The sequence below is a fragment of the Balaenoptera musculus genome, chromosome 11 (genome assembly GCF_009873245.2).
Source record: "Balaenoptera musculus isolate JJ_BM4_2016_0621 chromosome 11, mBalMus1.pri.v3, whole genome shotgun sequence".
Taxonomy (NCBI): Eukaryota; Metazoa; Chordata; class Mammalia; order Artiodactyla; family Balaenopteridae; genus Balaenoptera; species Balaenoptera musculus.
The window spans coordinates 21,846,654-21,871,918 of NC_045795.1; the positions used below are offsets into that span (position 1 = coordinate 21,846,654).

Genomic DNA, 25,265 nt, shown 5'->3' on the forward strand with positions numbered 1-25,265 from the left:
TTTAGGAAAAGTCACTCTAGCCAACTCTGGCAGAGAACTCTTGGGCACCAAGTTGGAGGCTATCTGCCTCCTCTCTCTTTCCTTCATTTTCCTTGTAGTCAGCTTTGGGCCACAGTAATTTGACCCTAGACCCTGGGGGATCAAAGGTAAATAGCATTCTTTACTGCAGGACTTCTCAGAGCCTTTAGCATGCTAAATGCATAGCTATGCATCTCCAAGTAGTAGAGAGCCTCATGATTGAGTGAGGGCTTTAAGTCAGCAATGAATCAAGTGTCCACAGATTTAAACAGGCTTAAACAGAACAAGAGCAGGTTGATATTTTTGCATATGCTACAGCAACAGACTCCTATACAATAAAACCAATGATGTTTGGAAATATATCACCCTCAAAGGTATCTTAAAGCACAGGTTAATGGTGAACATTTTCGCCCACTGGTTTTACTACCCTGCCTGCCCCTAGCATTATCCCCTCCTTCCCCACCCCCAATCAGCATTTTGGAAAGCAAAGATGATCTAATTTTACCATTTCGCAGCCCCATGCCTGCCATAATACCTCACTGATTCAAGTTAGAAAGTAAGGTTTTATTTAGACTATGCAAGAGATTTCATAAGCCATTTGAATGAACTGGGCTGAATTAATCCAAGTAGCAACTATCTTACTTCATAACTCCAGTGTCAGTATAGTGGCTGCTGCATAGAAACTTCAATAAATGGGGAAAGAAATTGGACTTTTTTTCCTTTAATACTGAGGACAGAATTTTAAAATACTGCTTGTTCTGGAATTTTGAAAGTCAAATCAGAAAATCAGCTTGGAAGAGATCGTGATCTTCATGTTGTGAATGCCAAAATGTCATGGGAATTATGAAGAATATTAAGCTTAGGGAAGTCCACTTCTGAATATATCACCAGGATGATAAACATCACTTGCTGATTGGTGGTAGCTGCTTGGGGTGCTTCTCAGTCTGTCACGTGAGTGGGAAGACTGGTGAGCCCTCATGTTTTACTGAGGTTTTTGTTGAGCTGCATATAGTTTAAAAACAACAACAAAAAGTGGGAATGATGTAATAAAAGTTCGTTTTTCTCTTAAATAGAAAAGGCCAGAGACAGCAGTCCAGCACTGGTAAGGTGGTTTCATGACATCACTAGGGAACCCAGCCTCTGCCTTTCATGCCATCATTCCTTAAGGTCATCATATGATCCTTGATGGCTGCTGAAGCTCCAGCCATCACATGCAAAATGTGGACAAAAGGCAGAAGGACAAAAGAGACGACTCCTTGTCAGTCAGCTCCCTTTAAGCAGCCTTCCCGTAAATCACTTCAGCGGGTGTATCATAGGCCAAATCTTAGAAAAGGGAAGCTGGAAAGTGTGTCTTATTCTGGGTTGCAGAATGCCCAGCTGAAAATCAGGCTTCTGTCACTAAGAGTAAAGGAGAGAATGAAGGCTGAAATAGGCACTTAGGGGTCTTTTATATAGATATAGATATATTTATTTATTTTTATTTTTGGCTGCGTCGGGTCTTCCATTGCTGCATGCGGGCTTTCTCTAGTTGAGGAGAGGGGGCTACTCTTTGTTGCGGTGGTGGGCTTCTCGTTGTGGTGGCTTCTCTTGCTGCGGAACACGGGCTCTAGGTGTGGGCTTAGTTGCTCCATGGCATGTGGGATCTTCCTGGACCAGGGATCAAACCCGGGTCCCCTGCATTGACAGGCAGATTCTTAACCACTGCGCCACCAGGGAGGTGCCTGGCACTTAGGAGTCTTTGACCCACTTCCCACTCGGATCTGAGTGGGTGCAAGCTGACCAGAAGCAACAGTTAATACCATTATCTGGAGGAGGACCAAATCAGCAGGAGAAGCAGCTGTAATTTTTTGAGAAATTAAAGGATTTTATGGAAAGTCAGTCATATTCCATTGCTTAGGAAACCATAAAGGTATGTGTCTTTATTCTGCCTTTATGAGTAAAATTAAGTTGATAACAGGGATCTTTCCAAGAGTTTTGAGGGGTGTGCTGAGGTTAGTACCTAAACATTTAGCTCCATGTCGTAGTTTATTTGATTCTGTTCAGTTTAAGGAAAGAACATGGAATATCTTTATTATTCTCATTAAAAAGCAAAGATAATTAAAAGATTCAAAGTATGAAGAATTGATATATACCTTAAATATCTGGAAAATTTATTTTGGCTTTCTCTTTTCATGATGTTTCCATAGTGTAGGTATTAGAAGCAATCTAAGTTCATTGACACCTTAACCTAATTCTTCCTTACAGTTCCAAAGGAAATGGTGTTCTCATCTGTACCCTGGGGCAGATCCATAACCACCTGGGCAAAATTTTGGATACAGATATATTTAAATAACGTGTTTTCCTTATTTATTCCTGAAAATTATAGAAACATTGAACAAAGGGCAAATGTTATAACAGATCTTGATTGGGGTTTTGCTTGCAATGTAAGACATCCTAGACACCCTAAAAAGCAGTTAAAAATCTTTTCAGAGAGCAGAAGTCCAGGAAGACTAACTGTATTGCAGCAGTATCTTCTACTGATCAGCCATTTCTGTTTGGGTCTGCGTTTTTTGTTTTTTTTAAATTAATTAATTTTTGGCTGCGTTGGTCTTCGTTGCTGCGTGCGGGCTTTCTCTAGTTGTGGCGAGCGGGGGCTACTCTTCGTTGCCCTTGTGGTGCGCAGGCTTCTCATTGCGGTGGCTTCTCTGGTTGCGGAGCACGGGCTCTTGGCACACGGGCTTCAGTAGTTGTGGCACGTGGGCTCAGTAGTTGTGGCTCACAGGCTCTAGAGCGCAGGCTCAGCAGTTGTGGAGCACGGGCTTAGTTGCTTCGCGGCATGTGGGATCTAACGGGTCCCCTGCATTGGCAGGCAGATTCTTAACCACTGCGCCACCAGGGAAGTCCCTGGGTCTGCTTTTTAAAGAGTTTTTAAAGAATAGTTTTACTGTCAAAATTGAAAGTCTTTTCATATGTTAATTGGTTGGTAAGTAACATGTTAATTCTGATTTTGAACCGCTGTGTTCACCTTGGCTGAATTATTCTATTAGATTCTCCTTTTACTCTTAAACAGCAGTGCCCTTAAAAATTAAATAAGGGAGCTGTATATCAAAATTTAAATGCACATGCCCTTTGACAAATAAATTTCAGTGTGTGTAGTATTTTTATCTAGAAATATACTCATAAAACCATGTAAAGATATTCAATGGTGTTCTCTACTTAACAAAGAAAAAATATAGTAGGAATAGTTAAGTAAATTAACCCGTACAATGGAATACTAGTTAGCTGTTAAAAGATAAAGTGGTATGGAAAGATCTCCAAGCTTTCTTAACTGAAAAAGATAAGGTGCAAAATTATATTGTGATGCCAGAGGTGGTTTAAAATACATACTTATTAAACAGATGTTTAATGAGTGCTACTATGTGGCTGTTAGCGTCCTGGGAAGATATACACAAAATATTAACAATGGTTAACTCTGGGGAGTGGGATACTTTTCATTTTATAGTTTCTATGCAACTTGTGTTTTAATTGTACATATATGATCTGTATATTTAAGCTTTTAAAATTTGTGCTGCTTGCTGTATTGTAATCTTTATTCATCTGTTCCCCCAGCAGCCTGTGAGGACTCTAGAGACAGAAACTCACTTTTGTCTTCATCATCTAGTTGGTTTTTAATTGAAATGATTGCAAAAATGAGGGGCAGGCTGGGAACATCCCCATGGCCTGGTGGGGACTCAGCAACTGAGCAGGGCGGGCGGTGGCTGCGGGGGTCCGCCAGGCGTACCAGTGAGACATGCAGCCGCATTCCTAGAGAGGCATGGAGCCGGCCGGGCTGAGGTTAGGCTGCCGCACGGCGGGAGGGGAAGTCTGACCCCGAGTCCCGACGGCAGGAAGCGGCACACGCCCGGGCCCTGCGGGGACAGGCGGCTGGCTCTTCCCGACTGTGGAGAGCCGGGCCTCCGCCCTCTGGTGGGGCTTTTCACTGGGTCGGCCACGTCTTCGTTGTGCATGTTCCTTGAACTTTTGGTCCGTTAACCAGCAATTAGACACTCACCGAGTGCCCGCTATATGCCAAGTGCTAGGAGCTGGGGGGCAATCGCAGTAAGATGCGTTCTGGGCCCGCCGCAGGTCCCGGCTACCAACATCCCAGTACATCTACGTGCCTCCGGCAAGACGTCCGCCAGTATTTGTTGAATACCAGGTAAGCCCGGGCTCGCTGAGGTCATGCAAAGGTAAACCCCTGTCCTCAAGGGGCAGGGGTGGTGGTGGTGATGCGGGGTGTGATCTGTAATGCGGGTTGGAGAGGGAAACGGGTTGGTGAGGCAGTTTTGGGCTCACTTTTCCATGGGAACACCCTCCACCTGAGTGGCTCAGAGGACAGAAGACTGTACGTTAGGTTTGGGGGTGGCATTTGCACGGGGCCTTGGGAATATACCGTTAGAAGACTGGTCGTGGCCATAAAGTACAAGGTTGGTGGAACAAACCTGAGTATCAGCTGGCGGTGATACGAGGCATTTGGGAAGACGATGGCTTTCTTGGAGGTAGGGTCTATGTCTTTTATTATGGGGTTAGCATTATGCTTGGAAAATGACGTGCTCGATAAATGTTTATCGAGTGACAAACACACGAGTCAAACTCAGTTAAGATCAGATCCTGGGGAGTTTGAATTTAGTTCAACAAGGAGCAGTTGAAACCCGCTTTTTGGTGGGACAGGTGTGTCGAATATGTTTCGAATTGTGCTTTAGGAAATATCGATCCAGTGATGATGGAGCGTGTGGTGCGGCAGGAATACCACACAGAAAATGATTGTAATAGCGAATGCAAATCGTAAAGCAGGAGTAAAAAGGAAAGAATGGCTGCAAGAGGCGTTGTGGAGGAAGAACTGACTGGACTCAGGGTGATTATAGATAAGTAAGCTGGTTTTTAGCCTGAATGCATGGAAGGTGGTGGTGATGCCAATAGAGACTGAAAAATACAGAGTGAGTGCAGCTTTGAGGGGACTCTGATTTCAGTTTGGGATGTGTTGAAATTACAGTGCAGGAGAGGCCCAAGATGTGAGTTTGGAATATGAAAGGCAAGTCAGAGCCAGACAGAGATTTAAGTGTTCTTAGACTAGAGACATATTGAATTTTGATTAATTGAGATCACAAAAGGAACGGGTGAGAAGAGAAACAGAAGTTGAAGTATTTCTACTGTTTGTTATCTAGTGTTACATAAAAAAATAAAGCCCCAAACTTAGTGGCTTAAAACCACCTCAGCTTATTCTTATGATTCCATGGATTGACTGGGCGGTATTACTGGAGTTACTCTTGTGGCTGCTGGTCAGTCAGCTGGGGACTAGGCCCAGCTGGGCTCCAGCTGGGGCTCCGTGGTTCTCTTGCACGTGACCTCTGCATGGCTAGCTTGGGCTTTCTCACAGCATGGAAGTCTCATGGCTGTGTGTCTGGCACTACAAGAGCACTTCCTCTTACATTGTCATTTCTGCCATATTCTATTGGTTAAAACAAGTCACAGGTCAGCACAGACTCAAGGGAAGGAAAAGTAGACTCTACCTCATGATGAGAAAAGTGACAAAATCTCATCATAACAGGTTTTAGGGGATGGAGGCTTTGGAAACAGTCTACCTCACCTACATTTAAGGTGGAGTATTCTGTGAGAAATATGCAGAGATAGATGAACTTTAAGAGTATATTAATCTGTCCATAAAGGCAGCCGTCTGGCTCCTCTATGGATCAAATTATCCCTTCCCTCCGTCTAAAGTATAAGCTCCTCAAGCATTCTTATTGTTAACCCTTCTTCCCTGGTATCCCTACCTTACATCCCTTACCTCTGGGCTCAACTCCCTTAGGATTCAAGGTAGACTTCTGATTAATTTCACTGATATTGGCAAGCAGGCTCAGTTTTTGAGCATCACTTAGAGTGGGGACAAAAATATGAGTATGTTACATAGAGTTTTGAAGCTCTTATAATTTTTATGTTACTGATCAATTCTTATGCTTCAGATGTACATTTGGAAAAACATTTCTGGAGCATAGACCTCAGCTAAGTGAACCTTTTTCTAGCCTTTAAGGTCAACATGGATGAAGCTTCGCCAGGCCCTGCTCCTGAGAATGGAGACAGCCTTGTGAAAGTGAAGGAGGAAGATCCCACATGGGAGCAGATGTGCAGCTCACAGGAGAGCAGCTCCCACACTCTGGAGCTTTGCCGCCTGCGCTTCCGGCGGTTCTGCTACCAGGAGGTAACCGGGCCCCGGGAGGCTCTGGCCCAGCTCCAAGAACTTTGCCATCAATGGCTGCGGCCGGAGACCCACACCAAGGAGCGGATCCTGGAGCTGCTGGTGCTGGAGCAGTTCCTGACCATCCTGCCTGAGGAGCTCCAGGCCTGGGTGCAGGCGTATCCTCTGGAGAGCGGGGAGGATGCAGTGACAGTGCTGGAGAATCTAGAGAAAGACACAGGAGACTCAGGACAGCAGGTGGGAAGAGAATGTGCGTGGTGGCCTGGGAGAAGTAATGGCGAACATTTGTCTGTTAAGTTTTAACTTTTTACTTTGAAGTAATTTACAATTTATAGAAGTTTTGGGAGAGTAGTACAGAGAACTACTGTGTACTCTTCACCCAGATTCACCAGTTGTTAACATTTGTTACAGGATGTGCCCCTCTCGTGTGTGAGCACGTGCTCCCTCTCTCACTCTCTGTATATGTACATATATGTGTATACACACACACACACACACACACACACACACACACACAGGCTCACACATTTTTTTTCTTGAACCATTTGAGATTGGAGTTAGTTGGGGATACCATACCCCTTTATCTCTAAACACTTCAGTGTGTATTTCTGAAGAAGAAAGATATTCTCTTGTATAACCAGAATACATATTATCAAGTTTTGGGAAATTAAAATTTTTATGATACTATCACCTCAACAGTAGTACTTGTTTAGATACATCCATGATAACCCAGTAGTATTCTTTATGACAATTTTGCCCCAATCCAGGATACAGTCCAGCACCACACATTACATTTAGTTGCCGTCTCTTCAGTCTTCTTAGATCTGGAAAGGTTGTTCAGTCTTCCTTTGTCATAACAATGACATTTTTGAAGAGTACAGACCAGTTATTTTTTGGAATGCCCCTCAATTTGGGTTTGCCTTGTATTTTCTCATGATAAGACCCAGGTTGTGCATTTTGGCTAGAATACCACGGAAGTGACATTGTGGTCTCCTCAGTGCATCACATCAGGAGGCACATGGTGATGGATTGTCCCATTACTGATGAGGTTAAGGTGGTATCTGTCAGATTTCTCTACTATAAAGTTACCATTTTCCCCTTTGTAATTAATAAGAAATTTGTGGGAAGCATTTTGAGACAGTGTACATATCCTATTTCTCATTGAACTTCCACCCACTAGTTAAGCATCCATCTGGGTTTTTGTTTTGTTTTTCTAGGCAGGGATCTTTGCCTGTCTTGTGTCTCTTCTTTGCCACTATATCCCCAGCATGTAGAACAGAGCCTGGCTTTTAGTAGGCATTCAGTCCATATTCGCCAAATGAGTGAATGTCTCTGTCTTGCTACTCTGTCTTACTTGCTGCTGCTTAAGGATTAAATGGGGCTTGTCTGGTGTTCCCTTGAGGATATCCCTAACTGTTGTTCAGTCCAGTTCCCACCAGGATGCCTTTTCTTTTCTTTTCTTTTTTAACATCTTTATTGGAGTATAATTGCTTTTCAATGTTGGGTTAGTTGCTGCTGTATAACAAAGTGAATCAGCTATATGTATACATATATCCCCACATCTCCTCTCTCTTGCATCTCCCTCCCACCCCAGGATGCCTTTTCAAAGTGAACCTTTTGTCCCCAGGTTTCTGTCTACACTCAGGGACAGGACATGCACCTACCGGTGACAGAATATCAAGGAACCTCTTTGGAGTGTCAGAGGCCCCAGCTACTGCCTGGGGTAACCACCTTGAAGTGTGAGCCCCCAGAGCCCCGACAAGAGGTCGCCCAAGAAGTGAGTGGTGAGTGCCGGAGGGTGAGTTTAGTAAGGACACTGGGAGCAGGCCGCTGGCAGATGCATGGCCTTCTAAGTAAAAGCTTGTTTATCTGTGGGTTTTTTTTTGTTTGTTTGTTTGTTTGTTAGCCCTATACCTAAGCAAACTTTTAGAAACATTTGGAATTGTAAAATGTTAGAAGTCTAAGATCTCATCCAACACCCTTAATAGTTAGGAAAACCAAAACTCAGAGTTTAAGTGACTTGACCAGGGTCAACAGAGGCAGAGTTAAGTCACGTGACCTTCTGACCAAGATTCTCTCTTTACTATATATCTCTATTCCACATTTCTAATTCTACATTTGTGAATATTTTAAATATTTACTTGGTAGCTTTCCATAAATTTGTCTTTTTCCCATGGTAACATTTTCTTCAGTAGCCTCCCTGCCTCTAATCTTTCAGTAATTTACATACAGCTTTAGGTTTAAACAGGTTCTCTCCTTCCTGCACTTGGAGTGTACCCTCCTGTGTGCACGGCTCTCTCACTTTCCGTATCCATCCCAGCTACTGGTTACATTTCAGCTGTGTGCAGTAGGATAGGCCATGCAAAGAAGGCAAAGTCTGCGGCCTGCAGTTTGCAGATGGCTTGAGAACACACAGAAGCATACAGATCGTTCAAAAAGGAGACCTCAGAACTCCGTAGTGCAATGTTTTTTAACCTTTGTGGTGAGGGATGCTATCATTTTCCCCCAGAATTTATTGAAAAGGATTAACTCTCTTCCCTGGAAAAGGCGTACAAAATGATGCACACAACTTCATGATTTACCACATTGGTTTACAGTCACCACATTGGTGATCTGTGAATATTGATATTTTGATATTAAGTACAGAATAAATGGTTCATATAATAAATGATATGAGAACATTCAAGGGAGATAAAAGAAAATGTATGAGGCTCAGATTACTTGTGATATTTACCCATTGGAGCATAAACAGAACTTGATATTTCCCTACTTACTTGACTGATAGTTCTTATTTCTTTGCTTATTAAAAACCACCATGACATGAAGCCCAAATGTTTTACGTGAAGAAGTTTAGAGGTGGTAGGGAGCCTTACAGCCCTGGGGTTGGGAAAGCTTTCCTGGAGGCATGAGCCTGCATTGAGCCTTGATAGATGAGAGGATTTGCAGTGGAGCAGGCATAGGGTGAGCATTCCCATCTACCTGTGAGATGATGAACATGCATCTGCTGAAATCAGTTTCATCGCATTTTGACTGTGGAGGGGGAGGGGTAATGAAGAATGGAGGTACTTGTCAGAATGGTGATGGTAATTGACAGAAAGATAACAGCGGTCATAGGATATAAGATTCTTTTGTGTGAGCATGAGCTGGCTCACAGAACTGGACTCCAGCAGCATCTACTGGGCGGAGGGGGGGCTTCTTCGGTTCTCTAGGTCCCCGTGCGATGCGCCACTGCTGTGGTGTGTGTAATCAGGATGCTCTGTGGTCCTTTAGGAAGCACACCCTGTCATTCTCAAGGGCTTTTTATACCTTCTTAGGCCCTCCCAAATATTCTGGAGACTCTGGCTAAGGGCCTCCCTGCCCACTAGTCATAACCCAAGCACATTTCTCCAGGATACCTGCGACCAAATGAACTGAAGATCAATTTCCCAGGCTACCTGCATTCCCTCCTCTCCTGCTAGTATTTTCAATGGGTAATAAGTCAACCAGCATGACAGGAGGGTGGGGTTTGTTTAGGGGAAAGAGTGGGTGGGGGGAATGGGAAGGTCAGTTGGGGCCATTTTATGGGGTGTTTAAATTCAAACCAGGAGGTTTGGACTTTATCATTAAAAAGTTGGGTGCCATTGAAGCCTTTTTTTAAAGTCAAAAATATGATTTACAGTGACTGTGTTATTTGTGTGTATATAGTATTTCATTCTCACCTGTCATGGAACACTAGATTTAAAATGAAAACTATTGAGTACTTTATTTTTGCCAGTCTCTTAATGCTCAAATGTGATTGATTCTTAGGGTCAGACACATTGTTAAATTTTCGATATGTTGATGGAGAAGTAGAAAAGACCTTGAGATCATTTTATTCATTGCAGCTTAAGCCCATTTTCTCTTGTTCTGTCTTTGGCAGAGATATAGAGCAACAGATCAGTGTGGTATTTGTAGTGAACTTTAATATGTTTGAAAACATTCCTCTGCCTTCTTCCCAGGCTTAACCCTAATGCTTTTGCACGTCAGGAGGATTATAAGAGGCAAACACAGAGTCTGATCTGACCTTTGCTCTCTCAAATTTCCCATTGCTGTTGATCTCTTTCCTCACTGCATTATACCTTTGCCCCCTTCCATTCTCTCTTGCCATCCTGCCCCTCCTCAGCTTAGCCCTTTCTCTGCCAGCAGACCTGCTTTACACTGTGCTTTTTAAGCTGTTGGTTGTTTGGCATATATGCATTGTGGGGAGGTAAGGTAGTAACAGTGAATCAGGGGCAAGGCTATTTTATTTTCCTAGCAAGGCTTATTTGCTCTAGATATGAAACAACAGCAACAAAAAGATTCCACAGTGATCCACTGTGTCTGGAGCAAGGAAGAGGGGTACTATGTTCTATGTTATATTTTGGGTTAGAATTATCCCCTGTGCTCTTCATTTAGTGATTTTGGGCTCCTTATATTGTTGCCATCTTGAAAAATAATGATACGTTACCTTGTGTGGGGTCTTACAATTTACAGAGGGCTTTTACAGAGAGTTTTTATGTTACCTCAATCTTCATTAACCTTGTAAAGTAGACTGTGTTCTCCCCATTGTACAGATAAGGAATTGGAAAGAATCTTTTTAAGTAACAGTGCAGTGCCTGGCACCTTGCAATCATTATGACTGTCTGAATTATTGTTACAGTTTCCAGTGTGGCAGATTCTCAAATGTTCTCCTAGCTCACGGTTAGCATCTCTTCTATGTATGTATGTATGACTATTTTTGTGTGTGTGTGACTTTTTTTACGGATGTACAGTTGATTTACAATGTTGTGTTAGTTTCAGGTGTACATGTATGACTATTTTTTTAGAGCAGTTTTATGTTAAGCAAAATTGGAAGAAAGGTACAGAGATTTCTCATCTACCCCCTGCCTCCCCCCATACGTTGCCTCCCCCATTATCAACTCTATTTTTTGTATCTTTATTTTCTCTTTTCATCTTCCTCTTATCTGCTTTCCTGTTTCCCCTTTGCCTTATCTCTCTGTTCTCCACTTCTTTTCTTTCTTCTTTGTTCTCTGGTTAATGTTTCCTTTATCACCAAGTTCTGCCTTCCCTCTCCTTATTTTCATCAATAATTTCTAATTTTTCTTTATGAATGTGAAAGTGCATCACTGTAGAGCACCTCATGAGTTCATAAACACCACTTATTTTGTGGGTAGGGACCCTAAAGTTTTAGAAGTTTAGAATTCTGACAGAATGAAAGCAGATATGATGTTCTAGCGTAAGATCTGTATCTTAGTTCCTGGATGTTTAACAAACATAAGAAGATTTGGGGCCTGGGTCCCCCACAAAGGGCTCTCTCCTAAAAGCCACTGTGTCTCATTCAGGACTCTTGTCTCCTCCTTCCACAGGGCCCGCTCCCCAGGGACCAGCCCCTCCCCAGGAAGAGAATCCCAGAGACCAGGCAGCAGTACCGGGGTCTAACTCAGCGAGGTCCCAGGTGAGCAGGCTGCCCGGGCTATGCGAACCTCAGTAGCAGCCCTCCTTCCCTCGACCACCTATCCCTTGCCCTTCTCTTGGCTCACACTGCTCACCCTGGGAGCCTTTCAGGTGGCACAGTCCCTCTGCCTTCACCTTGTCACAGAATATCACAGGCCATTTGTGCCTCATCCAGGGAGCTCACATAGATTACATGCAGTGGCCTCATTCCATACCGTATGCAGGAGGCACATCCAAATCTCAAGGTATGAGAATAAGGGGCAGAGTTAGGCCCTTGGTTTCAGAAAGTGCCTCTACTCATTTGATGCTCAGTGACTGATGTGTTATCTTTTGAGGGGGTCTCTGGTTTCTCTCCCCAGTCTGAGAAGCAGTACTCTTCCTCATATTACTTTATAGTCCCAGTGTTCTGCACATACCCAATTAATATTTGGTGATGATAATGGAAATTCTGTGTATCCAAGGCAAAACTTCACATCTTCTTCACAGAATAGACTCTTGGTTTTTTTTCCCCCTTATTCTCTTAGTGGTCCAATCATTTTCCTAGTCATTTAGTTAAAAAATATTTAAGTCTCCTATTTAAGTCCTCTGCTGCTGAGTCAGTTTCCTCAAGAACAGGGTCTTCATGGAGTCCTTTCCTCACTCTGTGACTTTTAATTCATTCTTAATCCTATCAGACCTAGTGCCTCCTGTTCTTAACAAATACTTCACCTTCCTGAAAAGAAATGTATAGCAAGTAAAACTTACCTATATGTATATTTAAATCAATATAATTATCTAAAATGCTATATAATGGAGAAACAAGAAGCAATTTATTAAAAAAAAAGTATTTCAAAAATGCAAATGTTTGGACATGAGCACACCAAGAAATAACAAAGTAGTTAAATGTTTGCACTGATGTGTAATCATTAGGTTTGAATTAAGGAGGAATAAGAAGATCAAAAGGCTAGGAAAACGAAAGGGCAGAGATGTGGGTGGACAGTAGAATGAAACTAGCATTGAGTCAAATAATGAAAGACCAGCCAGAGAAAGAGAAAAATAACATTAATTGAAGTAGAGCTAAGATGAAGTTATGGCTTGTATTGTGTCCCGAAAAGATATATTGAAGTCCTAACCCCAGGTACCTATGACTGTGATCTGATTTGGAAATAGATTCTTTGTAGATGTAATCAAGTTAAGATGAGGTCCTACTGGAGGAGGGTGGGCCCAGCATCCAACGGTCGATGTCCTTATAAGAAGGCCTTGTGAAGACAGGGAGACACACAGGGAGAAGGCCATGTGAGGGCAGAGGCAGAGACTGGAGTGATGCATCTACCAGCCAAGGAAAACTCAGAATTGCTGACAACCCCCAGAAGCTGGGAGAGAGGCAGGACAGTCGTCCCTTAGACCTTCGGAGAGAGCAGGGCCCTGCTGGTTGGCTTGGTACGACTGGTCTGCAGTGTGGTATTCAACACCCTTCACACCTGGACCCCTTATCCTTACCACAGTGAAGACTGAGAGGCCATTTTTTTGCCTTTTTAGACATCAGTGAAGACTGAGGAAGCAGCAGCCCAAGCCCTTGTCCCAGAGGAGTGGCCACATCTGAGTCTGGCCCAGAGGAACATCTATGGAAACTCGGCTCAGGAGAAGGTTACAAACATCAGTCTGATGGGTAAGGACAGGCCTCTGGCTGGTCCCCAGCTGTGCTCACCTTTCCCATCATTAACCCTGACTCGGCCCTTGTGAACCCACATTTCCTACATGCCCTCACCCTTCCTTCCCCTTCTTCGGGCCTCTGCCTCCACACTTCTCTCAGCCCCTGCCAGTTTGAATCCCTCCCAATCCCCTTATCTTCTTCTGTTGCTAATCACTACTGATTCTTGCTGTTATCTTCTCTGATCATGATTCCCTCAACATCTCCTCCTCTGCTCCCTTTTTTCATCCCTTTTCAAGGGTCCCATATAATTTGTCATCTTCAGACATCCCTTAATATCTGAAAGTTCCACAAACACCCTGCCTCATCTCTTCTTTACCTCAGAGGACGTTCTCTTCACTCTCTGTGAACACTACTGTCTATGTGTAATTTTCTTTAAATATGCTTTGCCCTGTTAGATACTCTCCCCTGCAAATTGACCTTTCTTATTATCTTCCTATACTCTGCCACATTTTTAGGACCGTTGTGACTGCACTCCTGGTACACCTGTTGATTTTTTGTTTGTTTTAATTTGGAACATCCTATTCCTTACCCTAGAGATTGTTTTTTCTAGATTCAGGCAACAAATGACATTTAAATCATTAACATATTATTTCAGCTGAAGAAGTTGTAACTAAAGATGGATTGTTTAACACAAAGCAAGAAACTTCTGAAGAAATGGAACGAGGTGCTGAGGTCTCAGGAATACCCAACAGGTGAGTGTCCATGCTCCTAAGTGGAACAAATCCTACAGATGTAAGAAGAAATTGAAATGAAACTGGAGAAACAAGTTGGTAAAAGCCTGCTTCCCTGGAATAATACAGAAAGAGTAACACTCACTTCTGTGATCATAGGGGGTCCCATGCCAAGGAGGTGACCTGCCAGTATATCATAATTATACAAAACTTTCAGTTGGTACACAGTTGCCTCCAAGAATCCTCTGACTCAGTTTACCTTGCCTGATCACCCTTCCCCTGGCTCCCTTATGTTGTGGGGCTACAGATACTGAAGCCAGAAAGAGAAGAAGATAGAGAAGCAGAGGATTTAGACAAGAGAGTGAGGGCTGCAGGTAAGGTTTGTTGCCATGATGGTTAAGAAAGAAATATCATCAGACCTGGAAGAGGACTTAGGGAAGACAGGTAGGGTATCTTCGACCTCCATTAGGAGAATCCTGAGCAAGAATTAAAAGGAGAGTAGCTGATGACGAAGGGACAAATTAAGGATAGTAGTGGGTGCTTAATGAGTGGTGGTTGTGGAATGAATGTCTAGCATAGGTGCTCCTAAAGCAGAAAGAGAGGGACCGGATCATGAGCAAAGGTTGGGTTCTGGTGAGGCCATTAACTCCTTGGAGACGTGAGAAGAGAAGAAAAAGGAAACAGCGTGCGATAATTACACTGAAGAGTAGGGCCGGGGATGAGGATTCTCCTTATTGACATTTGTTCATCTTAGGGAAACAGGGAGCTAAATCTCAGTTAAAAGAGAAATGTCCTGAAGCCTAAGAAGAGAAGTAAGATCTTTCATAAAGCTGGTAAAGTCCGAGCCAAGCTGCACTAAAGTAAGAGAGAGAACACTCTGACTTAGCTCAGAGTTATAACTGGAGAATAGGAACCTGCTGTTGTGTCTGTCAGGTACATTTACATCAGGTAACTGAAACCATCACTCACAGTGCCTCCGAGAATCAAGATAGCTTACTCTTTCACGTGACAAGAAGTCTGAAGGGGTAGGATGTTCTAGGTTTGGTGCTCCATCATGATGTCAAAGACTGAGTGTACCCGCCCCCATGCCCCCAGCAACCTCCCCACTCACTCAGCAAGCATTTTATCACTCATATTTAGTCATGTGTAATACAGAGACCCTACCTTCAATAAGTCACATGAGGGCACAGTAGATGAGAAAACACAGAACACAATGCAGTATGATGACGTGCCCTGTAGCTATGATAGAGCATGCAGGAGAGGACTCAACAGAGATCTGGATACTGGAGAAGACCTCCCAGAAGAGGTAACATTTGAAACAAGCCCTGATGAGTAAGCAGGAATTTACCAGCTAAAGAGGAGGTGGATCAGAGAGAGGCAGAGAAAGAAAATGCAAATGCCTAGAGAGGATAGGAGAAGAACTAGGAGAGAAGAGTCACAGGAGCCATAGAAGATCATTTTATTGTTTTATTTATTTATTATTTACTTATTTAGCTGCGCTGGGTCTTAGCTGCGGCATGCAGGATCTTTTAGTTATGGCATGCGGGATCTAGTTCCCTGACCAGCGATCGAACCCGGGCCCCCTGCGCTGGGACCGCAGAGTCTTAACCGCTGGACCACTAGGGACGTCCCAGAGGATCATTTTAAAGAGCAAGTTTCTGCTTGAAAAATTCTGGGTCCTCTTTGGAGTAGGAAAAGAAGTCATGTTTGGAGATAGATAGACTGGTAGATTTGAGAAGAGTGATGAAGAGTGATGAAACACCTGCTGTGGGGAAAAGGGAAGAAAGGAACGAGAGGACATGAGAAGGATTTCTGGGCAGTGTTGAGTAACTAGCTGAGTTTTGGAGACCATCATATTTAGCAGTGTCAGTCTACCTAGTTGTTTGATTTCTCTGGCACTATTCACTCCTGGGTTAGGAACAGAGAAGACTAAGGATAGGGTTGATCTGGTGCTGAATTTTGCTGGTCCACCACTACAGAAGGACACTGGGGCAGGGTGATCGATTGGTGATCCTGGCAAGAGAAGGACTAAGGTGATGATGGATCACGAGGTCTAGACAGAATAGGAAGGTAGGTAAACGCAGGAGGAAATGGAGGAGTCAGAGTGAGAAGGAAGAACAGGTATTGTGGGACAAGAGTGTGAGGAGGCTAGAGTGAAAAGAAATTGGGGCTACAGAGTGAACTCTTGGAGTTTAGTTTTCACCAGTGGAAAGTTCAGTGTAGTGACAGGATTCAAGGAGGGTCCCTGAAGTTGAAGATGTCAGGGAACTCTAAGATGGATCTACCGAATGGATCATACATGCAGACATTAAAGATACCCAGGATGATAAATGCTCTAAGCAAACAAATAAATATATATAGTGTAAATTATATTACAACATACTCTTTTCACTGCTGTTTCCTCCCTTATGTCTTCTTAAATTAGTCTAATTTAATGTACCAACAGGACATTTGTAAATGAAATGCACATTTCTAGAATTAAAGAAGTTTGTGTAAAATAATACTTTCCATCTTAGTAACTTTAGCCTAGTTCCTTGAAAACTGCATAAAAATCAGTCCAAGGGCAATAAGTTTGAGTTTCTCTTTTGTTTCACCCCAGAAACAGTGCGTCCACCAGATGAATGCAGAACAAGGGGAGGCTAAATTGTTCCATGTTCAGAAATTCTGTGAGAGGTGAGGGGGCTCAGTAAATAACAACCCATTTCCTTGTCCAAATTCAGAACCAACTGATAGAGACACAGGAGTAAAACAGATGATTCTGGAAACCTCTGCTTTATGACTGACAGAAGCTAGACTGATAAAGCCGCTCAGAGGCAGAGCTAAGTGGCCGCATAGTGACAGCAGACCCTCCCCCCCCCCCATAGGCCTTCCTGATCCATCTTGGGAGAAAAAGGAATATGGAATGTCTGCAACTTCCTTCTAAAGAGGACAGCCCAGTTCTTTCTCCCAGATTCAACAATTAGTTAAGTCATGAGGAGTGAGTGGGAAGAGGCCAGAAATGTTCAGTCTGGCCAAAGCCCTCCCCATGGAAACATGAGGAGTGAGAAGGAAGTATTCCCCACAAAAGAATCCTTAGGCGTCATGGATTTATCCTGTACCAGTGAATAAGACTGAGAATTTTTATAGCATACGTTCTTTTTTCTTTCCCAGAGATTGTGTACCCCAGGCCCCTTGTAGTACCCCTGTTCCTGCTGAAAGGACAGTTGCACATTGGAACACTCTGAAGGACCGTCACCCTGCTGACATGTGGACTCGGATGCACATCTCATCCCTGGAATACGCTGCAGGAGACATTACCCGAAAAGGGAGAAAAAAAGACAAAGCTCGAGTGAGTGAACTGCTCCAAGGACTCACATTTTCTGGTGATTCAGATGTGGAAGAGGATGACGAGCCTGAGACTCAGCCTGCTCCAAAAAGACCAAAGGTGTCAAGCGTCCCAGAGAAGCACTGGACCAAAAGAGACATTAAACCCAACTTTCCAAGCTGGTCAGCACTGGATTCTGGACTTTTGAATCTCAAGAGTGAAAAGTTGAACCCAGTGGAGCTCTTTGAGTTATTTTTTGATGATGAAACAGTCAACTTGATTGTCAGTGAAACCAATAATTATGCTTCTCAGAAAAATGTCAACTTGGAAGTCACAGTTCAGGAAATGAGGTGTGTGCTTGGTGTCCTGCTTTTGAGTGGCCTTGTGAGGCGTCCCAGAAGGGGAATGTATTGGGAAATGTCTGATGCCGATCAGAACCTGGTTAGAGATGCAATCAGAAGGGACAGATTTGAATTGATTTTCTCATACCTGCATTTTGCAGATAATAGCCACCTAGATCAAAATGATAAGTTTACAAAATTGAGGCCTCTCATAAAGCAAATGAATAAAAATTTTCTCCTGTATGCTCCCCTCGAAGAATACTATTGTTTTGATAAGACAATGTGTGAGTGCTTTGATAGTGACCAATTCCTGAATGGGAAACCTATTAGAATTGGCTATAAAGTCTGGTGTGGTACAACCACACAGGGTTATCTGGTTTGGTTTGAGCCCTATCAAGAAGAGTCAACTATGATGGCAGGTAAAGATCTTGATCTTGGTTTAGGTGGAAATCTAGTGATGAATTTTGCTGATGTTCTTTTAGAGAGAGGTCAATATCCCTACCATCTGTGTTTTGATAGCTTCTTTACAAGTGTCAAATTGATGTCAGCCTTGAAGAAGAAAGGGGTGAGGGCAACAGGAACAATTCGTGAGAACAGGACTGAAAAATGTCCCCTGATGAGTGCAGAACATACGAAAAAAATGAAGAAGGGGTATTTCGATTTCCGAGTAGAAGAAAATGATGAGATAATTTTGTGTCGTTGGCATGGTGATGGTATTATCAGTCTGTGCTCCAACGCTGTTGGCATAGAGCCAGTCAATGAGATATGTTGTTTTGCCGATGACAAGGAGATCCCTCAGATAAGTCAACCTTCCATAGTGAAACTGTATGATGAATGCAGGGAAGGCGTAGCTAAAATGGAACAGATCATTTCCAAATATAGGGTGAGAATAAGAGGCAAGAAATGGTACTCAGTTTTGGTGAGCTACATGATTGATGTAGCCATGAGCAATGCATGGCACCTGCACAGAGCCTGTAATCCAGGTGCTTCTCTAGAACTCGGGGATTTTCGGAGAGATGTTGCCCATTTCTACTTGGCGCATAATGCAAATATGTCAGATTAAGGCAGGTAAAACAGGTACAATGTAGACATTAGTAAGACACAGAAAAATCACAACTACACATCAGATTGTACCCAAAGCAAACCTGATGTATGTATACAATGAAATTATTAATTAAATGACTAATATTTCTTTTAAAAAATCTATGTAGAGTTTCAAAAACTGTTATAACAATGTTAAAAATTATCTGTAAAAATGTTGAAATCTATTGGTATCTTTTTCTATGTCTAATTTTGATATCAAACGTGGGAAATCCTTTATTAGTTGAATTGATTAATTTGTGCATTTAAAGAATGAAATCCTGCCTCCTTTTCTTTTTTTCCTGGTAGTTTTCTCTGGGGAATGCCTTTTTTTTTTTTCTTTTTTTGGCTGCATTGGGTCTTCGTTGCTGCGCACGGGCTTTCTCTAGTTGCGGCGAGTGGGAGCTACTCTTCATTATGGTGTGTGGGCTTCTCATTGCGGTGGCTTCTCTTGTTGTGGAGCACAGGCTCTAGGCACACGGGCTTCATTAGTTGTTGTGGCACATGGGCTCAGTAGTTGTGGCTTGCGGGCTCTAGAGCACAGGTTCAGTAGTTGTGGCGCATGGGCTTAGTTGCTCCGCAGCATGTGGGATCTTCCCAGACCAGGGCTCGAAACTGTCCCCTGCACTGGCACGTGGATTCTTAACCACCAGGGAAGCCCCAGGAATGCCGTTTTAAAATGCAGGCAGAATTTAATGCAATCCCTATCAAATTACCCATTAACATTTTTCACAGAACTAGAATAAATAAACCTAAAATTTATATGGAATCATAAAAGACCCAGAATTGCCAAAGCAATGCTGAGGAATAAAAACAAAGCTGGAGGCATAACCCTCCCAGACTTCAGACAATATTGCAAAGCTACAATAATCAAAACAGTGTCATACTGGCACAGAAACAGACACATGGATCAATGGAACAGAACAGAGAGCCCAGAAATAAACCTACACCTACGGTCAGTTAATCTTCGACAAAGGAGGCAAGAATATACAATGGAGAAAAGACGGTCTCTCCAGCAAGTGGTGGTGGGAAAGTTGGACAACCGCATGTAAATCAGTGAAGGTAGAACACACCCTCACACCATACACAAAAATAAACTCAAAATGGCTTAAAGACTTAAATATAAGGCATGACACCATAAAACTTCTAGAAGAGGACCTAGGCAGAACATTCTCTGACATAAATTGTAGCCATGGTTTCTTAGGTCAGTTTTCCAAGGCAATAGAAATAAAAGCAAAAATAAACAAATGGGACCTAATCAAACTTACAAGCTTTTGCACAGCAAAGGGAACAATAAGGTGAAAAGACAACTTATGGACAGGGAGAAAATATTTCCAAATGATGTGACTGACAAGGGCTTAATTTCCAAAATAGACAAACAGCTCATACAACTCAATAACAACAACAAAAAACCCAATCAAAAAATGAGAAGACCTAAATAGACATTTCTCCAAAGAAGACATACAGATGGCCAAAAAGCACATGAAAAGATGCTCAACATTGCTAATTATTAGAGAAATGCAAATCAAAACTACAATGAGGTACCACCTCACACTAGTCAGAATGGCCATCATTAAAAAGTCTACAAATAACAAATGTTGGAGAGGATGTGGGGAAAAGGGAGCCCTCCTGCACTGTTGGTGGGAATGTAAATTGGTGCAGCCACTGTGGAGAACAGTATGGAGATTCCTTAAAAAAACTAAAAATAGAGTTACCATATAATCAAGCAATCCCACTCTTGGGCATATATCTGGAGAAAAAACTAATTTGAAAAGATATATGCACCCAGTATTCATAGCAGCACTATTTATAATAGCCAAGACACAGAAGCAACCTAAATGTCTATTGACAAATGAATGGGTGAAGAAGATGTGGTACATATATACAATGAAATACTACTCAGCCATAAAAAAGAATGAAATAATGCCATTTGCAGCAACATGGATGGACCTAGAGATTATCATACTAAGTGAAGTAAGTCACGCAGAAAAAGACAAATATGATATCACTTATAAGTGGAATCTAAAATAGGATACAAATGAACTTATTTACAAAACAGAAACAAACACATAGACATAGAAAACTTATGGTTACCAAAGGGGAGAGGGTGAGGGAGGGGTAAATTAGGAGTTTGGGATTAGCAGATACACACTACTATATATAAAGTAGGTAAACAAGGTCCTACTGTATAGCACAGGGAAGTATATTCAATATCTTGTAATAAATTATATGGAAAATAAAAATAACCATAGAATGGCACTGAATCCATAGTTGAAAATCAAAACAGAGCCCATGATGTCAGGATGATATAAACAAAATGTAGGTGTCAAAGGCTGAAGACCTGAGCATTGGTGTAACCGCATCCGATTGTGTGTAGGCCGGAATGCTGAAGGAGAGTTCTGTAAAGGGAAAACCGGGGCTGAAGCAGTCTCTTTGAATACTGAAATGAAAGGCGTGTCCTATTGTGACTGTGGACGTTGGCAGTAGAAGCCAAAAGAAAACTGAGGAAACTGAGGCAATATGGAGCAAATCAGGGTAACAATAGAATCATTATGAGAAGAAAGGGAAGGATAGCAGTAAAGTTGACGTAAAGCCCATGTTGAAAACTACTAAGGAGATTAGATGAGTCCAGGATTCAAGTCATAAGGATAGATAACCAAAGGAGAAATACTTGAAAAAAGTGGATGATGTGAACTCTTTCGTGTTGAAGTCTAGTATTGATGAATTAGTCTAGAGGGTAAAGAGAAGATGGACCCCACCTCATTTTTGTGGGTCTTACCTTGCATTCCTTTCACACCCGAACATTTACTGTCCCAATTCTGGCTGAATGGCAGGTAATCAGGCTTGAATTCTTTCAAAAGGCGTGAAATTGTGCACATGCTGAGGTGCAAGTGTAAGCCATGCATAACAGTAACAGATTCACTTACTTCACACACAGATGCTCAAATATGTTCATTATTTCCTTTAATTAATCTGTTATTCCTTGTGAAATACCAATACATCACTAAGGTGGGTTAGTTTCTGCTTTCAAGCAATGGAATGTCTGGTATCTATAAATACCCACTTACAAGAGTATTAATAGAATGCAGGTTTAAATTAAATGATAAATGAATAGTACAGATACTGATTGCTAATGTGGGCAGGAATTATTTACAGAATAAACTCTTATTTCACTTTCTTTTCTATCTTGATCTTTAGAGCGCTCTGGCCATCCCCTACTTGGCAGTTATCAAAGGCTGCGCTTAATATCTCCCCCTTCTAAATGTGTTCTTCTCTTCTCTAGGGTTCAATAATTCAATAAATGACTTCAATACCTGCCCCCCAGGTAACGTAGATGTCATCTGTGATCCCTTCCTTCTACCACCCACCTCTAATCTCTCTTGAATCTGTTGTACGTCTCCACCCCCTGCCATTACTATCATTTAGATCACAGTTCTGTGATGTTGCCTGGCTGCCCACCACAGCCTCCCTCCACGCCCCCCCCACCATTCCCTTCTCCAAATCACATCCACAGTGAGAGTTCAAAAGAGCAAGTCAGCACTGGCCATGCAGAAGGCAGAGACAGTATCTTATAAGGCAGCATAAATAATATTTATAAAGCAGCATAAATGTGGGTCTTGGCACCAGAAAGTCTTTGAATTCCACCTGTATGACCTTGGGCAGATTACCTCTCTGAGCCTGGCCTACACTCTCACCATGACCCTCAATGCCACCCCACAGTTGAGAAGAAACAGTGAGCCCAAGGGATACGGTGAGTGACTCTAGTCCTAAGACTAGAGCAGAACTGGTCCAGGCGCTCTATACACACCAGTACCTGCTCAGGAAGTGATGAAGAAATAAGCTAGAAGGAACCTGGTTCCCTAAAGGCTGGAATAGAGCCCTGGAAATTGCCTCCTTCCAAAATTTACATGTGAGGACATAAACATATCTTGGTGAAGTCACTGCTACTGGGGGAAAATATATCTTGGTGAAGTCACTGCTACTGGGGGGAGGGAGGGGTTGGGTCTTTGTTACTTCCAGATCTCCCAGAGATGGCTCAGAGCCAAGGCCCAAGGAAATCCTGGTAGCAGAAGTGCTATCTGCAGATTTCCTGGTGTAAAGAACTCTTTCCTAGCAGGCTAGATTCCTGATTCTATGTGAAGCTGTTTTTCTCCACCTTGATTCGTGTAGCCCTTTTTTGTTCTGGAGGGAACTGGCATGGCCACAACTGGGATTTCTCTTGCTTCTCCAGATAGTCCAGATAATTTAGTAGCAGGTTCACTCTGCCTGGAGCCTGGGATTCAGGAGGACTCCAATTTAGCATCTTGTCTTCAGAGGTAGTCCTTTCTTTTAATGACACATATGTGTGTGTGTGTGTGTATACACACATAACTGTGCACACATATTAATATGGATTAATTAATCCATATTAATTAAGGGGTTAATATACAGACTATAAAGAATTTCTGTCAATCAATAAGGAAAAGTTAAAAAGCCCAAAAAGAAGCTGGACAAAGGATATGAATAAGGAATTCACAAAGGAAGAAATGCAAATGGCCAATAAGCATATAAAAAAATCATAGTTCTATTAGTATTTGGAGATTAAAAATAAAAACAAGACACCATTACACACCTAAGAGATTGGCAACTATTTAAAAGTTTGATTAATATTGGCAAGGATATGGGATATGGGATGTAAACTGGCAAAGCCAATTTGGAGTTACTTTAGTATCTATTAAAATTTTAAATGCATAAATGATGTGATATTTTAATTTTATCATCCCACTGTCCTTGATAACTAGAATTCTTGACATGGGAGAAAAGTGTGGCAGGCAGGCTGTAAGATGTCCTCCAATGATCGCAGTTCCCAGTATTCAAAGCCTTATATAATCCCTCACCCCCTTTAAATAGCTTGCTTCTAACCAATAGAATACAGTAATGTTGAGGGAATGTAACCTCTGTGAATAGGCTAAAAAAATTTTTTTTAAAAACTGTGATTTCTGCTTGATAGCTGATGCTCTCCTCCTTAAACAGATAAACAACAATGTCCTCAAAACTCTGCAACTCAGTCGTGGGGAAAACCTAATCTTGATTGGGAGACAAGATGGCAGAATAGAAGGACGTGAGCTCACCTCTTCTTACATAAACACCAAAATTACAACTAACTGCTGAACAACCATCAACAAAAAAATGCTGGAACCTACAACAAAGATACCCTACATCCAAAGATAAAGAAGAAGCCACAACAAGACAGTAGGAGGGGTACAATCATGATAAAATCAAGTCCCATACATGCCAGGTAGGCGACCCACAAACTGGAAACTAATTATACCACAGAAGTTCTCCCATAGGAGTGAAACTTCTGAGCCTCACATCAGGCTCCCCAGCCTGGGGTCTGGCAATGGGAGGAGGATCCGCCAGAGAATCTGGCTTTGAAGGCCAGTGCGGTTTGATCATAGGAATTCCACAGGACTGGGGGAAACAGAAAGTCCACTCTTAGAGGGCACACACAGGGTCTTCTGTGCACCAGGATCCAGGGGAAAAAGTGGTGACCTCATAAAAGACTGGGCCAGACTTAACCTGCTAGTATTGGAGGGTCTCCTGCAGAGGCAGGGGGTAGCTGTGGCTCACTGCAGGGACAGGGACACTGGTGGCAGCAGTTCTAGGGAGTATTCATTGGTATGAGCCCACCTGGAGGGCACCATCTTCTCACCAAGACCTGGCCCCACCCAACAGCCTGTAGGCTCCAGTGATGGGATGCCTCAGGCCAGACAACCAACAGGGCGAGAACACAGCCCCACCCATCAGCAGATGGGCTGCTTAAAGTCTTCCTGAGCACACAGCTTCCTGATAAACACACTCCCTGGCAGGGCCCTGCCCACCAGAGGTACAAGACCCAGCTACACACACCAGTGGGCAGGAACCAGTCCCTCCCACCAGGAAGCCTGCACAAGCCTCTTAGACAGCCTCATCCACCAGGGAGCAGACAGCAGAAGCAAGAAGAACTACAACCCTGCATTCTGCAGAATGGAAATCACAATCACAGAAAGTTAAGACAAAATGAGATGGCAGAGGAATATGTCCCAGATGAAGGACCAAGATAAAAACCCAAGAAGAAAAGCTAAGTGAATTGGAGATAGGCAATCTACCTGAAAAAGAATTCAGAATAATGATAGTAAAGATGATCCAAGATCTCAAAACAGAATGGAGGCACAGATCAAGAAGATACAAGAAATGTTTAACAAAGACATATAAGAACTAAAGAATGAACAAACAGAGGTGAACAATACAATAACTGAAATGAAAGGAATACACTAGAAGGAATCAATAGCAGGATAACTGAGGCAGAAGAACAGATAAGTGAGATGGAAGACAGAATGGTGGAAATCACTTCCATGGAACAGAATAAAGAAAAAAGGATGAAAAGAAATGAGGACAGTACGAGAGAACTCTGGGACAACATTAAATGCACCAACATTTGCATTACAGGGGTCCCAGAGGGAGAAGAGAGAGAGAA

General features: G+C 42.7%; 1 protein-coding gene across 5 annotated transcripts; it reads left to right on the forward strand.

The window, feature by feature from the left end:
* The first annotated feature begins 66 nt into the window (after nucleotides 1-66).
* On the forward strand, nucleotides 67-19,053 carry PGBD1 (piggyBac transposable element derived 1). 5 transcript variants are annotated; one of them, XM_036869509.1, is made up of 7 exons: nucleotides 67-146; nucleotides 6,057-6,466; nucleotides 7,857-8,013; nucleotides 11,593-11,681; nucleotides 13,199-13,328; nucleotides 13,969-14,065; nucleotides 17,195-19,026. In XM_036869509.1, the coding sequence occupies exons 2-7, from the start codon at nucleotides 6,071-6,073 to the stop codon at nucleotides 18,750-18,752; spliced, it is 2,427 nt and encodes an 808-aa protein (XP_036725404.1). In that variant the 5' UTR covers nucleotides 67-146; nucleotides 6,057-6,070; the 3' UTR covers nucleotides 18,753-19,026. The 5 variants fall into 5 exon arrangements, with proteins under 5 accessions (XP_036725404.1, XP_036725403.1, XP_036725402.1 ...); XM_036869508.1 differs by lacking the exon at nucleotides 67-146 and adding an exon at nucleotides 3,861-4,195 and having other exon boundaries at nucleotides 17,195-19,053; XM_036869507.1 differs by lacking the exon at nucleotides 67-146 and adding an exon at nucleotides 4,775-4,891.
* Nucleotides 19,054-25,265: the final 6,212 nt, after the last annotated feature.

Coding starts and splice junctions, on each gene's coding strand:
- PGBD1 (XM_036869509.1), top strand. CDS start 6,071: ATGGATGAAGCTTCGCCAGGCCCTGCTCCTGAGAATGGAGACAGCCTT. Junction 6,467..7,856: donor CAGGAGACTCAGGACAGCAG/GTGGGAAGAGAA, acceptor TTTTGTCCCCAG/GTTTCTGTCTACACTCAGGG. Junction 13,329..13,968: donor TACAAACATCAGTCTGATGG/GTAAGGACAGGC, acceptor ATATTATTTCAG/CTGAAGAAGTTGTAACTAAA.